We start from the raw sequence: 14,861 nt of genomic DNA, 5'->3' as shown, positions 1-14,861 counted from the left end.
ACAAAAGTATGACTGATACGATTGTGCGACGCGGGGCCTCAACAGGCGGTGGAGGTGACCACAAACAATCTCAGCGAACAATGGAGCAGCGATTCAATCACAAGGTCCTAGATACGATTTCCTAAACCAGACAGGTAGGCCAAATCTTGGCTGAATTTTGCACCGTCGCATGCACGGGAGCCCGGCTGTGCAAATGACTCCAGTGATTCATTCTGCACGAAAAATTAATGACTTAGACGATTTTTTTATCAATATAATAGCCCGGCTGAAAAATTAAAATGGTATAGCAATATGGACGTCGAATCGAGCACCAAAACCGAGGCTTCGCAGCAAGTCGAGGACCTCACCCCTGTCGATGACAAGAGGCTGGACCGGGTCTACCGGCATCTGGACTTCCGGATCATCCCTGCCCTGTGGTGTCTCTACTTCCTCACCTCTTTTGGAGGATCTGCATACGGAAACACCCTGACTATGAATTTTGAGGCTGGGCACTCGCTCAAGCAAACTCTCCATTTGTCGGCTCACGACACGTCTGTTGCCTCTGCGCTGGAATACGTGGGTTTTATCCTGTTTGATCTCCCAATGAACCTGGCCATGACCAAAATGTCTCCTCAAGTCTGGCTCAGCAGAATGGTCGTTAGTGTTGGTTTGCTCTACACGTGTTACGCCGCTTTGAAGAACGCAGAGGGCCTGATTGCTATCCGTTTCTTCTCCGGTGTGGCAGGAGCAGGCGTGTGGCCTGGTATGACATACTACATTTCTCTGTGGTACCCAGAACACCGCACAGCGCGCAGAATTGGCTACTATTTCACTGCTGCCCAGCTGAGCGCTTCTGCCGCTGGTCTGGTTGCCGCCGGGTTCCAGAAGATGGATATGACGAGAAACATGGAGGGCTGGAAGTGGCTTTTCATCGTCTACGGGTCCATTACCATTTTTGTTGGCTTCACCTTAATCTGGTGGCTTCCTGATAGACCGGCGCACCTGGCCGGCCGCAGGAAGTCTTTTCTGCCGGAGAAGGTGGCTGTCTTCTTCCGCTCGCCTCAGCCTCTGACCGGCGAAAACTGCCGTCTCCACGAACAGGACATGAAGGCGCGGTACACCAAGCTGACCTGGGGCTGGAAGGACGTGGTCAGGGTCATCACCGATCTGCGAACTTGGCCGCTGGTCATCATGTACTTTGGGGTTGTTGGTACCGGATTTGGCCTTGCTGTGTTCGGTACCACCCTCATCAGTGCCTTGAACCCAAACTTATCTGGTATCAATGTTTCGCTGCTGTATGCTCCAATCTGGCTTTTCGATCTTGGAGGCATTTTGCTGGTGACACCGTTCGCGGACAAGTTCAAGAGCTCTAGGCCGATTCTCTTCAGCGCAAGCACCCTGATCATCATCGTGGGGATGATTGTCACAACCTATGCCCACGGGTTCTGGCACAGATATGCCGGCATGCTCATTGCCGGCTTTGGTCTTGGACCAACTGTGCCGATCACCATGACCATGTCGTCCGAGATCATGCTGCCTGTTTACGGAGACGTCGGCACGGCGGTGGCGGCTGCGCTGGTGTCTGGTCTTGGAAACCTCGGCTCTGTCACTGCCACCTACGCATTGTACTCGGGCTGGCCAGCCGACGCAGCGAGACTGTACGAGTACTCCAACATGATGCTGGTCCTGATGTTGGGCGTCAGTATTGTGAGTTGCGCTGTTCTACAGTTCATGAGATGGAAGTGGTACCAGTGAATTAATACATAGTCACTAATTAGGGCTTAATAACCTCTACCGGCGAACCATTATTTTTGCTGCTTCTCAGGATGGCATCCACAATGCTCAGATGGTGGAAACACACCTCTGGAGTCGTGATGATCTTGGACTTGTCCTTTGTGGTGAGCGCCTCGCCTAAAACCTCAAACTCTCTGTCTGTGCTCAGGAACTCGTCCTGGATGGTTATTGTCTCGGTGCTTTTCGGAGTGTCCGCAGTGAGTCCGCCAGTCTTGAGGATGATCGCTCTGTCTCTGCCCGGACTGAAGTCGAAGTGAACGGATCCGTTGTCGCCCAGAATCTCGAAGAAACAGCTCTTGTCGGTATTGCCGAACGCCGATCCGTATGTAAATGTGCCGATCTGGCCGCCTTCGGTCTCCAAGAGTGCGTACGCAATGTCGTCGGTGCCGCTCTGCTCGCGGATCTGTCTCGTGCGAGCAGAAACCGTCTTCACCTCGCCGAGCACGCCGGTCAGAAGAGCGAGCTGGTGCACACCACCATCAGAAAGAAATCCGCCAATGTGTTCTGGCTTCTGTCTCCAGGACGTGGACAGATAAGCATTGTCAAAGTTGAAAGGTCCGGTCGAATGGTAGGTAAAAGAGTACGCTTTTCCGATTTTGGAAACAGCCTGTTTGAGCTCCTGGATGGCCTTGTAATAGGACCAGTGTTCTAAGATGAACACGGTAACATTGGGGTTCTCACTGGCAATTTTGACAAACTCCTTGGCCTGCTCCATATTCGCGGCCAACGGTTTCTCCAGCGCAATGTTCTTCTTGTGCTTGACTGCCAGCTTCAATGCGTCAATAGTAAACTGGGCAGGCAGCAATGCGTCCACTAGGTCGACTTCCGGGTCCTCGAAAACGTCCTCGAGGCTGTTGTACACCTTTTGAATGCTGGGGTCCTTCTTGGCAAACTCCTCTGCCTTCGCCTTGGTCCGGTTAAAACACGAGTAAGGAGTGAAATACTCGGACCTCTGAAGGGTAGGCAGATGGGCGTTGGTGGCAAAAATACCAGTACCGACAATTGCAACGTTAAGCTTCGCCATGCTAAATAATCGATAACTAATTATTTGGCCAGAAGCGCACTTATAGCACCAGCATGACTAATACGTGCATACCCTGCGACGCTGCCATAGAAATTTTTCGGTGCGCTGCCAGCCACCGAACGACAGGGCAGGTCGATACAGACACTCAGTAGATGGTCCCTCGCATAATCTCTGTCCTACATGGTCTGCCGGACACTGTTCGAGAGCTACCGTAAGTCTGGTCGTGCGGCGCTCAATCTCGAGATTTGCTCAAACACATCGCTAAATTAAAAAAAACTCGTCGTCAATGAATCAACTCCAAGGGCCATCCGACACGCAGAAGCTGACTCCTCCGGCTGTGAAGGACCCCGTGGCGGTCACTGTGGCTACGTATCTGCGCCATCACAAGATTCTGAAACAGAGACAGGGCTTCAACATTAACACAAAGGAAAAACAGGATTTCTTCAGGTACAAGAGATGCATAAGGGCATTGCTGAGCGATGAGTACAAGAAACAACAGGCCAAACAGCCCTCACTTCCTGTTGTTGCTGACAACGCACAGGCACAGCGATTGTTCATTTTGATGATCCAGAACCAGCTCATCCAGCCGGTCAAGAAGCTGAAGACACAGGAAGCAAAACAAAAGAAGGCCAAGGTCGAAAAGGGCGTTCCGTGTCTCGAGTCGACTACGAAGGCTGTCTTGCAGCCAGACGAATACTTTGTGTGGAATTTCACACCCCCAAACCCGTACCTTGTGGTGTACTCTCTGCTGGGCCTTGTGGCTATTTTCACCGTGATCCTGTTCCCATTGTGGCCATTCTGGATGAGAATAGGTGTCTGGTACCTAAGTACGGGCCTGTTGGGCCTGATCGGTTTGTTCTTTGCGCTCGCCATTGTCCGACTAATCATCTACGTGTTCACACTCGTGTTTCTTCCTTCGCAATTCTGGCTCTTCCCGCGTCTCTTTGACGATTGCGGGTTCTTTGACAGTTTCGTGCCGCTCTACGCATGGGAAGACCCTAAAGGGAAGGGAAAGAAGAAAAAAAGCAAGACCGCATCAGAACAAAAACAGCCACCAGCTGTTTCGTCGCAGTCGGAAAAACATACAAAAGTGGCCACCAAGCGGGCCACAGTCGAGGAAGTCGAGTAGCACATATAATAATTCCATTAAATTTTCCTATAAAAACCATCTAACCTCCATTATTAACCAACTTCGTCATGAATCGTTCAGTCCACCTCTTCGACAGAAGGACCCTGGTCAGCGCCCGGAGCAGCTCCGCCAGCACCTGGGAAGCCGCCTGGAGCTGCGCCACCAGGAGCACCGCCGGCTGCGTACAAGTCCTTCAAAGCGTCGTTAGCAATACCTTCAAGCTCCTTCCGCTTGTCCTCGTACTCGTCGGTAGTGGCGGACTGGTTGTTGTCAAGCCACGAGATCGTCTCCTCAATGGCCTTGTTGAGAGACTCTCTCTTGGAAGCGTCCACTTTCTCTTCGAACTGTTTCTCGGAAGCAGTCTGCTTCAAGGAGTAAGCATAGGACTCCAGACCGTTCTTAGCAGCAATTCTAGCAGCCTCTCTTTCGTCCTCTTCTTTGAACTTCTCGGCCTCGGCAACCATTCTATCAATCTCCTCCTTGGAGAGTCTGCCCTTGTCGTTGGTAATGGTAATCTTCTGCGACTTTCCGGTACCCTTCTCGACAGCGGACACGTTCAAAATACCGTTGGCGTCGATATCGAAGGTGACCTCAATTTGAGGAACACCTCTTGGGGCTGGTGGAATGCCAGAGAGCTCGAACTTACCAAGCAAGTTGTTGTCCTTGGTCTTGGCTCTTTCACCCTCGTACACTTGGATGAGCACACCTGGCTGGTTGTCCGAGTAGGTCGAGAAGATCTCAGACTTTTTGGTTGGAATGGTGGTGTTTCTTGGAATCAGCTTCGTCATCACACCACCAGCGGTCTCAATACCGAGAGACAGCGGAGCAACATCCAAAAGAAGCAAGTCTTGGGTCTTGGAAGAAGTGTCACCGGTCAAAATGGCGGCCTGCACAGCTGCACCGTAGGCAACGGCCTCATCTGGGTTGATGGACTTGTTTGGCTCCTTACCGTTGAAGAAGTCAGAGACGAGCTTCTGGATCTTTGGAATTCTTGTCGAACCACCAACCAACACGATCTCGGCAACCTGCGACTTGTCGAGCTTGGCGTCTCTCATGACCTTCTCAACTGGGTCCAAAGTGGATCTAAACAGGTCCTGACACAGCTCCTCGAATCTGGCTCTGGTGATCGAGGTGTAGAAGTCAATACCCTCGTACAGCGAGTCGATCTCGACAGACGTCTGCGCGGAGGACGAAAGAGTTCTCTTGGCTCTCTCGCAGGCAGTTCTCAGTCTCCTCAGAGCTCTTTGGTTGCTCGTTAGATCCTTCTTGTACTTTCTCTTGAACTCGTTGGCGAAGTGGTTGACCAGTCTGTTATCGAAGTCCTCACCACCCAAGTGAGTATCACCAGCGGTAGCCTTGACCTCAAAGATACCCTCGTCAATGGACAGCAGCGAGACATCGAAGGTACCACCTCCAAGATCGAAAATCAAGATATTTTGCTCGCCCTTACCTTGCTCCTTCTTATCGAGACCGTAGGCGATGGCAGCGGCGGTTGGCTCGTTGATGATTCTGAGCACGTTCAAACCGGCAATCAGACCGGCGTCCTTGGTTGCTTGTCTTTGCGAGTCGTTGAAATAGGCAGGAACAGTGATGACAGCGTCGCTCACCTTGGTGCCCATGTACGACTCAGCGGTCTCCTTCATCTTGGTTAGCACCATAGACGAGATTTCCTCTGGAGTGAACACCTTGGTTTCACCCTTGAACTCGACCTGGATGTGTGGCTTGCCACCCTTCTCGACGACCTTGAACGGGAAGTGCTTTATATCGTTCTGCACTTCTGGATCATCAAACTTCCTACCAATCAGTCTCTTGGCATCGAAGACTGTGTTGGCTGGGTTCATCGCAGCTTGGTTCTTGGCAGCATCACCGATCAACCGCTCAGTATCGGTGAAGGCCACGAACGAAGGCGTGGTTCTGTTACCCTGATCATTGGCAATGATCTCGACTCTGTCGTTGACAAAGTGGGCCACGCAAGAATACGTTGTTCCTAAATCAATTCCGACTGCTTTGGACATCTTGATTTAATACTGAGGAAAAATGCCTGGTACGAGACCCGCTTTATATACACAAAAAATGCTACATCCGATGGAAACATATGGAAACTCTGCTGTCAACTGACGGTTGCTGGTACCTTCTCCATACTAAGGCAATTTCTGGAAAATTCCAGCACCACTTGCGCGATGTTTTGTGGGGTAGATGGTGCACGGGTGTGGTGGGTATTATGGGTGGGTCCAGCTACTCCTGTTTCCGCCCCGAGCCTGCAAATTGCTTGTATGCTAGAAGCACCATCTTGGAGAACCAGTGGATGTTGAGCATATTGAGGCCGACGTTCAGCACTATAGTGACGGGCAGGATGCCGGACGGTAGCTGGTCACGCACTTTGAAGCAGATGTCAAAAGTCCGGAAGGCAGCGTAGATGCCCCAAACGATCCGGCACGAGAAGAACGAGACGATTAGCAGGATGCCGTTCACAATAAACAGTTTCTCGTTGACCGCCCCCTTTGGCAGTCTCGATGCAAACCAGTACACGTTGACAAAGGGCGTGCTAGCCTCGAAGATCAGGAACGAAGGAATTGTCGGCTGACAGAACCCTTTGAAGGTCGTACCGAACACGGTAAGCGCTGCACCTGCGTGGAACAGGTACGGCAGGCCAAACATGTCGAAGTGGAACAAGCAGCAGTACAGCAGGTCCCAGATAAAATAGCCGCAGGTGAGCGCGGCGGTCAGTCCGGCAAAGTCGTAGGATCCAAACACCGGGTCGGATCTAAAGTATGGATGGAAGAACATCGGGATGCACAGGGCAATTGACACGATTGACTGCACGAACGCAGTGATGTGGATGTCAAAGTTCAGTTTGCGTTTTTTATTGGTGATGCTGGTGTAGTGCTCCCCGAAGATCGCGGTGTTTACCAGCGGAGCGGCCATGGTGATTGCATGGTAGAACAAAGCGCTGGCTACGATTTCATGCCAGTGTTTTTGAAATGGCGTCGTTGCCGACTCCAGGTACGGGTTGTATTTAAGCAATGGGTCCTGGTCAATATAGAGCATGAGTTCGAACGTGTTTGGCCCAACAAATAAAATGTGAAATCGGTGCTGATGTAAAAAATACAAAAAAAAGTACACCAAGGATTTCAGAACGTGCCGAAGAAAAACTTTCTGTGTTACGATGGCCTTCGATCTTGTTTGTTTGGGAAACCCGCTGCTCGATTTGCAGGTGAATGTTGACAAAGCGTACCTTGACAACTACGGCCTCAAGGAGAATGACGCTATCTTGGCCGAGGAGAAGCACATGCCAATCTTCGACGAGGCCCTTGCCCGTCCTGATGTGCGTTTGATCGCTGGCGGTGCCGCTCAGAACACCGCCAGAGGCGCCCAGTACATTTTGCCAGCCAACTCTGTGCTCTACTTTGGCTCGGTTGGAAAGGACAAGTATGCCGACAAGCTCATCGAGGCCAACAAATCTGTTGGCCTCGCCACCGCCTACATGGTGCAAGACGAGATTGCCACCGGCAAATGTGCCGCCTTGATCAATGGTACCAACAGATCGCTCGTCACCGATCTGGGCGCTGCCAACCATTTCAAGCCGTCGCATCTGGAGAAGCCAGAAAATTGGGAGCATGTGAAAAATGCAAAGATTTTCTACGTTGGTGGGTTCCACCTGACTGTCTCTCCAGATGCCATCGAGCTGCTTGGAAAGCACGCTGCTGAGGAGAACAAGCCGTTTGTGCTCAACTTCTCTGCTCCGTTCATTCCTCAGTTCTTCAAAGAGCCATTGGAGCGCGTTCTGCCGTACGTTGATTACGTCATCTGCAACGAGTCGGAGGCGGCTGCATTTGCCGAAGCAAACGGTTTTGACGCCTCTGATCTTGTTTCTGTTGCCAAGACAGTAGCCAAATCGGCCAAAGTCAATGGCAAGAGACCGCGCACTGTTGTTTTCACGCAGGGAACCGACCCCACCTTGGTGGTTGTTTACGAGAACGGCGACTTTGCCGTGAGGGAGTACCCTGTGCACGCGTTGGAGGCCTCGAAAGTGACCGACACGAACGGAGCGGGTGACGCTTTTGCTGCCGGTTTTGTTGCCGGCTTGGTCCGGAACAAGGATCTTGCTACGTCTGTTGACATGGGGCACTGGCTGGCTAAGCTGTCGATCCAGGAGATTGGACCTTCTTTCCCATTCCCTAAACAAACTTACGGGAATTAGATGTATAAATAAAGGAGAAACACCTATAACTACGTCACAGGCACTGGTGCGCGTCGAGATGTTGCAGTGGGCTGGGGCTGTATGTTGGTCTCGGTTTCCCGGTGAATGAGAACCGGTTTTACGGACTATTTTTAGTTTAGCGAGTTTAGTTTCCTGCCTGTTTGGGAAACCCGAGCAAATACTTGAACGCCGACTTAGCCACCAAAGCGTGATGTTTGCGCCCATTCTCTTTGTCTACGAGGTACATCAGCGAGCATGCACGTTTTGGTGTAATTTGCTCTGGCGAGGGTGTTGTCGGGAGTTTTGGCATTGTTCTCACTCCTTCCGAGCCGGTATTCCCTTTCCGGAACCTGCAAACTTTTCTATTGGCTGGCAAACGCCGAGGAATTGCATATATGCTTGCCAAGACAAAATGTTGGCTGAGTGCAGACACGAGATGTCATATTGCGTGCGCAACTTTGAAAGACCGAGCCGACCGTGTCAGCTTGGTCTTAAAAAAGCACATTTGACGTTTCAAGGCCGGAACCCGCGTGCCCCGTTGGCTCTTCCGGCCCTGTCAACACTCTAGCCCCTTCGCGCACGGTGGTTTATTCCAGAACCAAATTATTACGACTCAGTTTGCATGATGCATCCGGGCCGCATGACAATAAAAATCGAGCTATCTTGCAAATCTCCACCTACAACTATCTATCTGTTTATATAAATCTAGGATATCTTCGAGAGCCCCAAAAATCGGCACTGCTCTTCATGTTGAAGTTCGGAATGGCATCTACTCCTCCAGGATTGTCTGATATGCAACAGATGTCGACGAGTCACGTAAATGCTCGCTTTCCGCAAAACCAGTACAACAAGCTGCCTATACTCTCCATAGAGACTCCACCCGAAACCCAGCAGCAGCCATCCTCGGTACTTCCCTCCTACTTGTACGAGCACGAGGAATTCATCCTGTCTGATCCGGTGGACTGTATCGGCCTCTCACCGCCCCTTTACTACAATACACAGTCAGCTGGAACGCCGAGCCAATACGGCAAGCCGGGCGATATGTTTTACCAGTTGCCACAGCAGAGGGGTCAGCTTTCGCCCCGCGTATCGCCTCTGGCCGTGCCGCAGACATGTATGCCAGCACTCAGCGACCGCAAAACAGCCGCGTCCACGAAAACGTCCAAGTCGGGAGCAGTTTACCCATGCCGGATATGCGGTAAAGTGTTCCCCAAGCCGTACAACCTGAAATCGCATCAGAAGACGCATTCTAACGAGAAGCCGTTCCCTTGCAAGTACTGCTCCAAACCGTTCGCCAGGTCGCACGACAGACGTCGACACGAGAAACTGCACGAAAACGACAAGCTCAAATGTGGAGGCCTTTTGAGCGACGGGAAAACCACCTGGGGGTGTAACCGGAAGTTTGCGCGTCCGGACGCGCTCCGCAGACACTTCCGGACTGACACCGGCGTGGCGTGCATCCGTCCATTAATGCTCGATTTCCGCAACTCGAAGCAAGTCTACGAAGAGGCAGGCGAAGAAGACACAGAGCAGCTGATCAACGACATAGCGCAGGAGGCCGCCATTGAGGCACTCGGCATGAACAGCACTCGTGCCGGCAGCCATGACGCCGACTCTTCTTACTAGATAAAGCCATATATATACATATATATTTTTTTTTTTATACATATCCTGTTTCGCTCTAAAATATTTCTAATCACATTTTTCCTCATGGAAGAACAAACGTGTCGAATCTGCAGGTGTGAAGGAACTCCCGAAGACCCGCTGTTCCACCCGTGTAAGTGCCGCGGGTCGATCAAGTATATACATCAGGATTGTTTGATGTCGTGGCTTGAACACTCGCACAAGCAGACGTGCGATATTTGCCATACAAAGTACGCCTTCCAGACAATTTATGATTCCGACACCCCAGAACGACCACCATTTTACATAATCCTGCACACGCTTCAGACGGTCTGCCAGATTGTTCTGTACTATGCGCTCGTCGTTGTGATCGGCGTGGTATTCGTCCTGCTGCAACTACCGATCTCCACATCGTTTCTAGCTCGCCTGTACACATATCTGCTGGGCTGCTATATGCCCCACCAAACGATACGGGAGTCTACACTTTTCGGCAAACAAGCTCCGGATCCAAAAGGCTGGCTCACTTCGACGAGTCTCAAGACGCTTTTGTTCACCTCTTACTTCAAGGGCCTGCGCATCCTGATATTTGGGGCCACCTTGATCATTGTCACGGTTGCCGTTCACGAGTGGGTGACCAAGGACGAAGGATTTTCCAAGATCGTCGAGCACAACATTGGGCCCGAGTTCACAGCGCAAAAGATCCTCCAGATGCTCCAGCAGCCAAGAAATGAGGTCCCTAGACGGCCCGAAGTACGTTTTCCGCGTGCCCCTGATCCTGCCGTGCAGGACGAGCTGGACGAGCTGGACGAAGGAGTCGACGAGAACGACGAAGCCGAACGGCTTGCTCGCGTCGAGTTACTCAGACAGCTCCGTATCGACCGAGCCAGAAACCATAGGGAGGAGCAGCGCATCCAGCAAATGCAAGAGTGGCAGGAGGAGCAGCGCAGACAGCAGCTCGGAGGCGGCGAGAACGTTTTTGTAGAATTCTCGCTTACTCCGCTGTTTCTCATCAAGGTGGCATGGTTCCTCGAGCTCATGGTCATTGTGGTGCTGGGTGTGTTTTACTTCCTTCCGTCGTTGCTGGGAATGATCTCTCTTACCCTGCTCCACTCCGTTGTTGCGCTGTCCTACAGGCTGGCGTTGCACATAGCCCAAATGGCTGGCATCAAATTTACATTTCAGTACAGCATTTCTCTCACCTATTTGCCTTCCGTTGACTTCTCATCGCTTCAGCATGTCTATTTTAATATCGTCAACTGGACTCCCGAAGCAGAATTGCTCGAGAGGACGCTGGTTTTGGCTGCGGGCTATTTCACGATTGGTTCCATAATCGCCGCGGTCATGCGCCTGCTTGAATCCGGATGCTCCCCTGTGAACCCTCTTTCCCGTGGATACCGGGCCATCTATATCGCGCTACTAGAAGTGGTTTGCACTTTGAAGGTGCTCTCCATTTTCTGCATTGAGCTGCTGATCTTCCCTTTCTTCTGTGGATTGCAACTGGACTTTGTGCTCGCTCCCATCCTGACAGAGAACAGCTTCTTCGCCATGTTCGACCTCAATTCGCCATACAAGAGCGCCGTTCTTGTTCTTGGCCTTGGAACGTATTTCATGTACGTGTTTGCGTCCTTTGTCAGCATGGCACGCAGCGATATCCTCAGGAAGGGCGTTCTGTTTTTCATCCGGTCTCCTGACGACCCAAACGTCCGGCTCATCCACGACGCCTTGATGAAGCCGTTTGGGTTGCAGATCTCCAGAATCGCGCTTTCGGGGCTCGTTTATACAATCTATATTGCCGTGGAGTTTGCGGCAGTCACCTGGGGACTCAAGTACCTTGCTCCTTACAAGCTGTTCCCTATTCGATACACAATTTCCGGACTTTGGTCGATCGTCCCTCCTTTGGTCAGGTCCATCGCGATGCAACCGTCGTTTGCAAGACTTTTCCTCGCATACTGGCAAATGGCGTTCAGACAGGCGTGCTCGCTGCTAAGACTTTCGTCGTTCATTTTGGGAGCTGATGTGCCCGAGGAACGCGGCCGCGTCGTGTACAGGTCTATGTTGTACCGTTTCCTGGGCCACAAGCCGGACTATAATTCGCCAGTTCCGGAAATGGAGACCGCAGCGTACTTCCAAGAACACCCAGAAGCAACCTGCTGCTTTGTCCCTGACGGAACCTTCGTTCGTGCCCCTGACGACGACAACGTCTCTCGTTCCTTCATCAGAAAACTTTTTGTTCCCGTGACCAAAAATGACGTGCCGTTAGCCCCCATTCCCGAGGACGAGGATGGGACTGAGGCGAAAAACTACCCCTACGGAGACGAGGAGCTGGTTTCAATCACCTCGTATACAATCGTCTACCGGCCTCCTAACTTCAAGCCGCGTATCTTTATACTTTTGGGCTGTTTGTGGGCGTACTCATTGCTGCTCGGAGCTCTGGTTTTTGGAGCAACTCTGTTGTCTGCCAAGCTGGTTTTGATGCCGGTGAAGGACACCATACTTCATAAGTTACTGTTCCATCACGACGCAGAAACTCTGGACGCAAACGAGCTCTTTGTTGGCTTTGTCGCATTGGCTGCAGCAGTGCGCTGCTTCGTCTACTTTGTTGACTACAAGGCCAGCGAAGAGCAGCAGAGTCTTGTCACCTACATGAAAAAAGGACTTCATTCCGTTGTCCGATTCGTGCGCTTCCACGTGCTCCCGACCTCCAGAAAGTTTGCTGCTCTTGCCCTGACACCTTCCGTGTGCACGCTGGCGACGGTGTTGCCAGCTGTCGCCTGTGCTACGGCCCTGTCAACGTTTCGGTCACGTGTCTTCGAAATCGGACCTCTGTGCGCTGCTTGGATGTCCGAGAAGACACCTGTGTACAGCGTGTCTCTCTTTTTGGCCTCTGTGGTCCATGCCTACACTTGTGCTGGAGGTGCGCTCGTCCAGACGTGGCACGAGTTCATGTTCAGGAGTCCTGGCTATTTCAGCGTGCTTGCTGTGCAGCTGCTGGCCGTTCTGGCGTACTATATGCTGGTATACAGTTTCTGGGGCAACAGGAACGTGCTGGAGTCATTGGAGCTGGTTTACAAAGTCATCTACACGCCAGGCTACGAGCCGGTGGAGGCGTGGACCATTGTGTACTTCACGTGGCTTCCATGGAGTCTTTACACCTGGAGCAGGATTATAGGAGACTTCTGGAACTGGCTGATCATCACAGCAAAAAATCAGCACTACGGGAAAAAGGTGTTCTTGACCAATAATGATGAGGAGGACCTCGATTAATGTATAATGACCTTACCAATTAACTCTGTGCAAACGTCAAGTAGACAATGCATCCGTACGTAGCAAGCAGCAAAACTCCATGTAGCACGTTCACGCCGTAGATAAGTCCGTGGACCAGGGACAAAATGCACACCACAGAGCTGCAGAAGATGTACGCAGCCACGTAGGGCTCGATGTAGAGCGAAAAGCCGGTCGAGGGGTAGTGGGAGGAGATGAACTGGATTATTGGGAGAACCATGCCCAGCACCTGGTTCGAGGAGCCTATTGCCAGCGACACCGACAGCGCCATATTGTTATGGTGGGCGCTGATTAAGGACGAGATGTGTTCAGGAAGCGAGCCTGCCAAGGGGAGAATCACCATACCAATAAACACCTTGGAAATTGGTTTATCGTCTGTAAGCGTCTTCAGAGACTCCACGAAAAAGTTCGACGTGGGGCCCAGGCCTGCTACCGAAACGAGCAGAGCGATGAAGCAGACGCTGAGAGGGAAGATCTCGTCTTCACCATCAGATTCAGAGTCACTTTCCGAGTCGCTGTCCAGGTCTGAATCGGTGTCCAATGGCTGGGCTTCCAGAGCTTCTTTTTCCTGCTTGCTTTTCATTTTTATTTTCTTCATCGACTTGAATTCTTCGTTGGTGGAAACCACCAGGTAAGTGGCGTACCCAAGGAAAATGAATGCCGCACCAATCTGAGATGTATTCATCTTGAACTGGATGCTCTTTTCCGGGTCAATCACCGAAATCACAGACATCATAGATAGTATGAGGGTGATGCAGGCCAAGAAAAACATGTGGTTGGCTATTCCCTTCACTGCAGAGGTAGCAAATTGCATGCCCTCCAAGCCGCCAAAGAAGAAACACGAGCCAATTACAAGCAGGTTGTTTGAGATGATCGATCCCACGAGCGAAGTGATGGTCAACGTGGCGTCGTCTTTCGACACAGTCGTTCCGGAAATGATCAGCTCCACAAGGTTTCCGAAGGTGGCATTCAACAGCGCGCCCAAGGCTGGACCCACGTGGTGTTCTGCGTGCTCGGTAACGTTGGACAGGATCTTAGCAAAATACATCAGGGCCAGCACCAGCGTGACAACTGCGCCAATGTCGGATTTCTTGGCATAGAGCACGATTCCGACAGGGAACAGAGGAAGAAAGACGACCGTTCTCGTGTTCAAAAGCAACTTGATTACTTGCAACAGAGTTCCGAGGTACCGTCTGTCTTTGTTTGCGTCGTATTTTTGCATAATCCACACCATTACAGACCACTTCCAAAACTGGGCGTAGCAACCATCAATGAAGTCAAGTGTGTCGTCAAACACGACGTGCTTGATCTCCTTCATGAAGGCAACAAACCTGTAGAACCAGCTGGCTTCGGACTTCACGGTGGGGTATTTCTTGATCAACCGTTCGTCTATCTTGATTTCAGTCTGGAAACGGCCGGGCGTCGTAACGGTTCTCTTCACGTGCTTCCGTCCAGACGCTGAGTATCTTCTCCTGCTATCCTCATGATCAGCCACAGAGTCATTACTTTTCAGAGTACCCATTGCGGGGGCAGTCTGCGCTGACACAGATCTTCCCAATGACTCGGTAGACATGAATCTGTGCTTGTTTTTCAATTTAGGATTTTTTTGGACCCTGAATTTCTTGCACAGCCGTGAAGCGATGGTGAGGCTGAAACAGAAAGAAAGTTTAGGACCTAAAAGGCGTCCTGTCCATTGCTGATGGGCTGAGCATGGACTCGAAAAGAGCTGGAATACAATAAGCAGTGCTCTCAAGTTTGATGGTGATTATTAAGAAATTTAATATGGATAGATACTAAATCTACAACGGGTAATCGCTGACAAAAGGTTG

At 51.3% G+C, this 14,861-nt stretch overlaps 9 protein-coding genes across 9 annotated transcripts; 5 read left to right on the top strand and 4 right to left on the bottom strand.

Moving 5' to 3' along the window:
• Positions 1–291: 291 nt before the first annotated feature.
• Positions 292–1,734, top strand: KL911_002731 (uncharacterized protein; the record flags this gene model as incomplete). Its single annotated transcript, XM_043197833.1, has 1 exon — positions 292–1,734. The coding sequence occupies one exon, from the start codon at positions 292–294 to the stop codon at positions 1,732–1,734; it is 1,443 nt and encodes a 480-aa protein (XP_043054329.1).
• Positions 1,735–1,753: 19 nt separating this feature from the next.
• On the bottom strand, positions 1,754–2,797 carry KL911_002730 (uncharacterized protein; the record flags this gene model as incomplete). The annotated part of the gene is made up of 1 exon (XM_043197832.1): positions 1,754–2,797. One exon carries the CDS (start codon positions 2,795–2,797, stop codon positions 1,754–1,756), a length of 1,044 nt encoding a protein of 347 aa, XP_043054328.1.
• Positions 2,798–3,083: 286 nt separating this feature from the next.
• KL911_002729 (uncharacterized protein) lies at positions 3,084–3,926 on the top strand (the record flags this gene model as incomplete). Its single annotated transcript, XM_043197830.1, has 1 exon — positions 3,084–3,926. One exon carries the CDS (start codon positions 3,084–3,086, stop codon positions 3,924–3,926), a length of 843 nt encoding a protein of 280 aa, XP_043054327.1.
• Positions 3,927–4,003: 77 nt separating this feature from the next.
• KL911_002728 (uncharacterized protein) lies at positions 4,004–5,941 on the bottom strand (the record flags this gene model as incomplete). Its single annotated transcript, XM_043197829.1, has 1 exon — positions 4,004–5,941. The coding sequence occupies one exon, from the start codon at positions 5,939–5,941 to the stop codon at positions 4,004–4,006; it is 1,938 nt and encodes a 645-aa protein (XP_043054326.1).
• A 220-nt stretch (positions 5,942–6,161) lies between these two features.
• On the bottom strand, positions 6,162–6,974 carry KL911_002727 (uncharacterized protein; the record flags this gene model as incomplete). The annotated part of the gene is made up of 1 exon (XM_043197828.1): positions 6,162–6,974. One exon carries the CDS (start codon positions 6,972–6,974, stop codon positions 6,162–6,164), a length of 813 nt encoding a protein of 270 aa, XP_043054325.1.
• Positions 6,975–7,092: 118 nt separating this feature from the next.
• KL911_002726 (uncharacterized protein) lies at positions 7,093–8,127 on the top strand (the record flags this gene model as incomplete). The annotated part of the gene is made up of 1 exon (XM_043197827.1): positions 7,093–8,127. The coding sequence occupies one exon, from the start codon at positions 7,093–7,095 to the stop codon at positions 8,125–8,127; it is 1,035 nt and encodes a 344-aa protein (XP_043054324.1).
• A 412-nt stretch (positions 8,128–8,539) lies between these two features.
• On the top strand, positions 8,540–9,753 carry KL911_002725 (uncharacterized protein; the record flags this gene model as incomplete). Its single annotated transcript, XM_043197826.1, has 2 exons — positions 8,540–8,664; positions 8,724–9,753. 2 exons carry the CDS (start codon positions 8,540–8,542, stop codon positions 9,751–9,753), a joined length of 1,155 nt encoding a protein of 384 aa, XP_043054323.1.
• A 450-nt stretch (positions 9,754–10,203) lies between these two features.
• Positions 10,204–13,014, top strand: KL911_002724 (uncharacterized protein; the record flags this gene model as incomplete). Its single annotated transcript, XM_043197825.1, has 1 exon — positions 10,204–13,014. One exon carries the CDS (start codon positions 10,204–10,206, stop codon positions 13,012–13,014), a length of 2,811 nt encoding a protein of 936 aa, XP_043054322.1.
• Positions 13,015–13,033: 19 nt separating this feature from the next.
• KL911_002723 (uncharacterized protein) lies at positions 13,034–14,605 on the bottom strand (the record flags this gene model as incomplete). Its single annotated transcript, XM_043197824.1, has 1 exon — positions 13,034–14,605. The coding sequence occupies one exon, from the start codon at positions 14,603–14,605 to the stop codon at positions 13,034–13,036; it is 1,572 nt and encodes a 523-aa protein (XP_043054321.1).
• Positions 14,606–14,861: the final 256 nt, after the last annotated feature.

Source organism: Ogataea haglerorum (genome assembly GCF_019207285.1).
Source record: "Ogataea haglerorum isolate 81-453-3 chromosome Unknown 81-453-3_NODE_7_length_556738_cov_96.333754, whole genome shotgun sequence".
NCBI classification, from domain to species: Eukaryota; Fungi; Ascomycota; class Pichiomycetes; order Pichiales; family Pichiaceae; genus Ogataea; species Ogataea haglerorum.
Note: the sequence above shows the minus strand (reverse complement) of the source record. Positions and strands in the feature narration are given on the sequence as shown.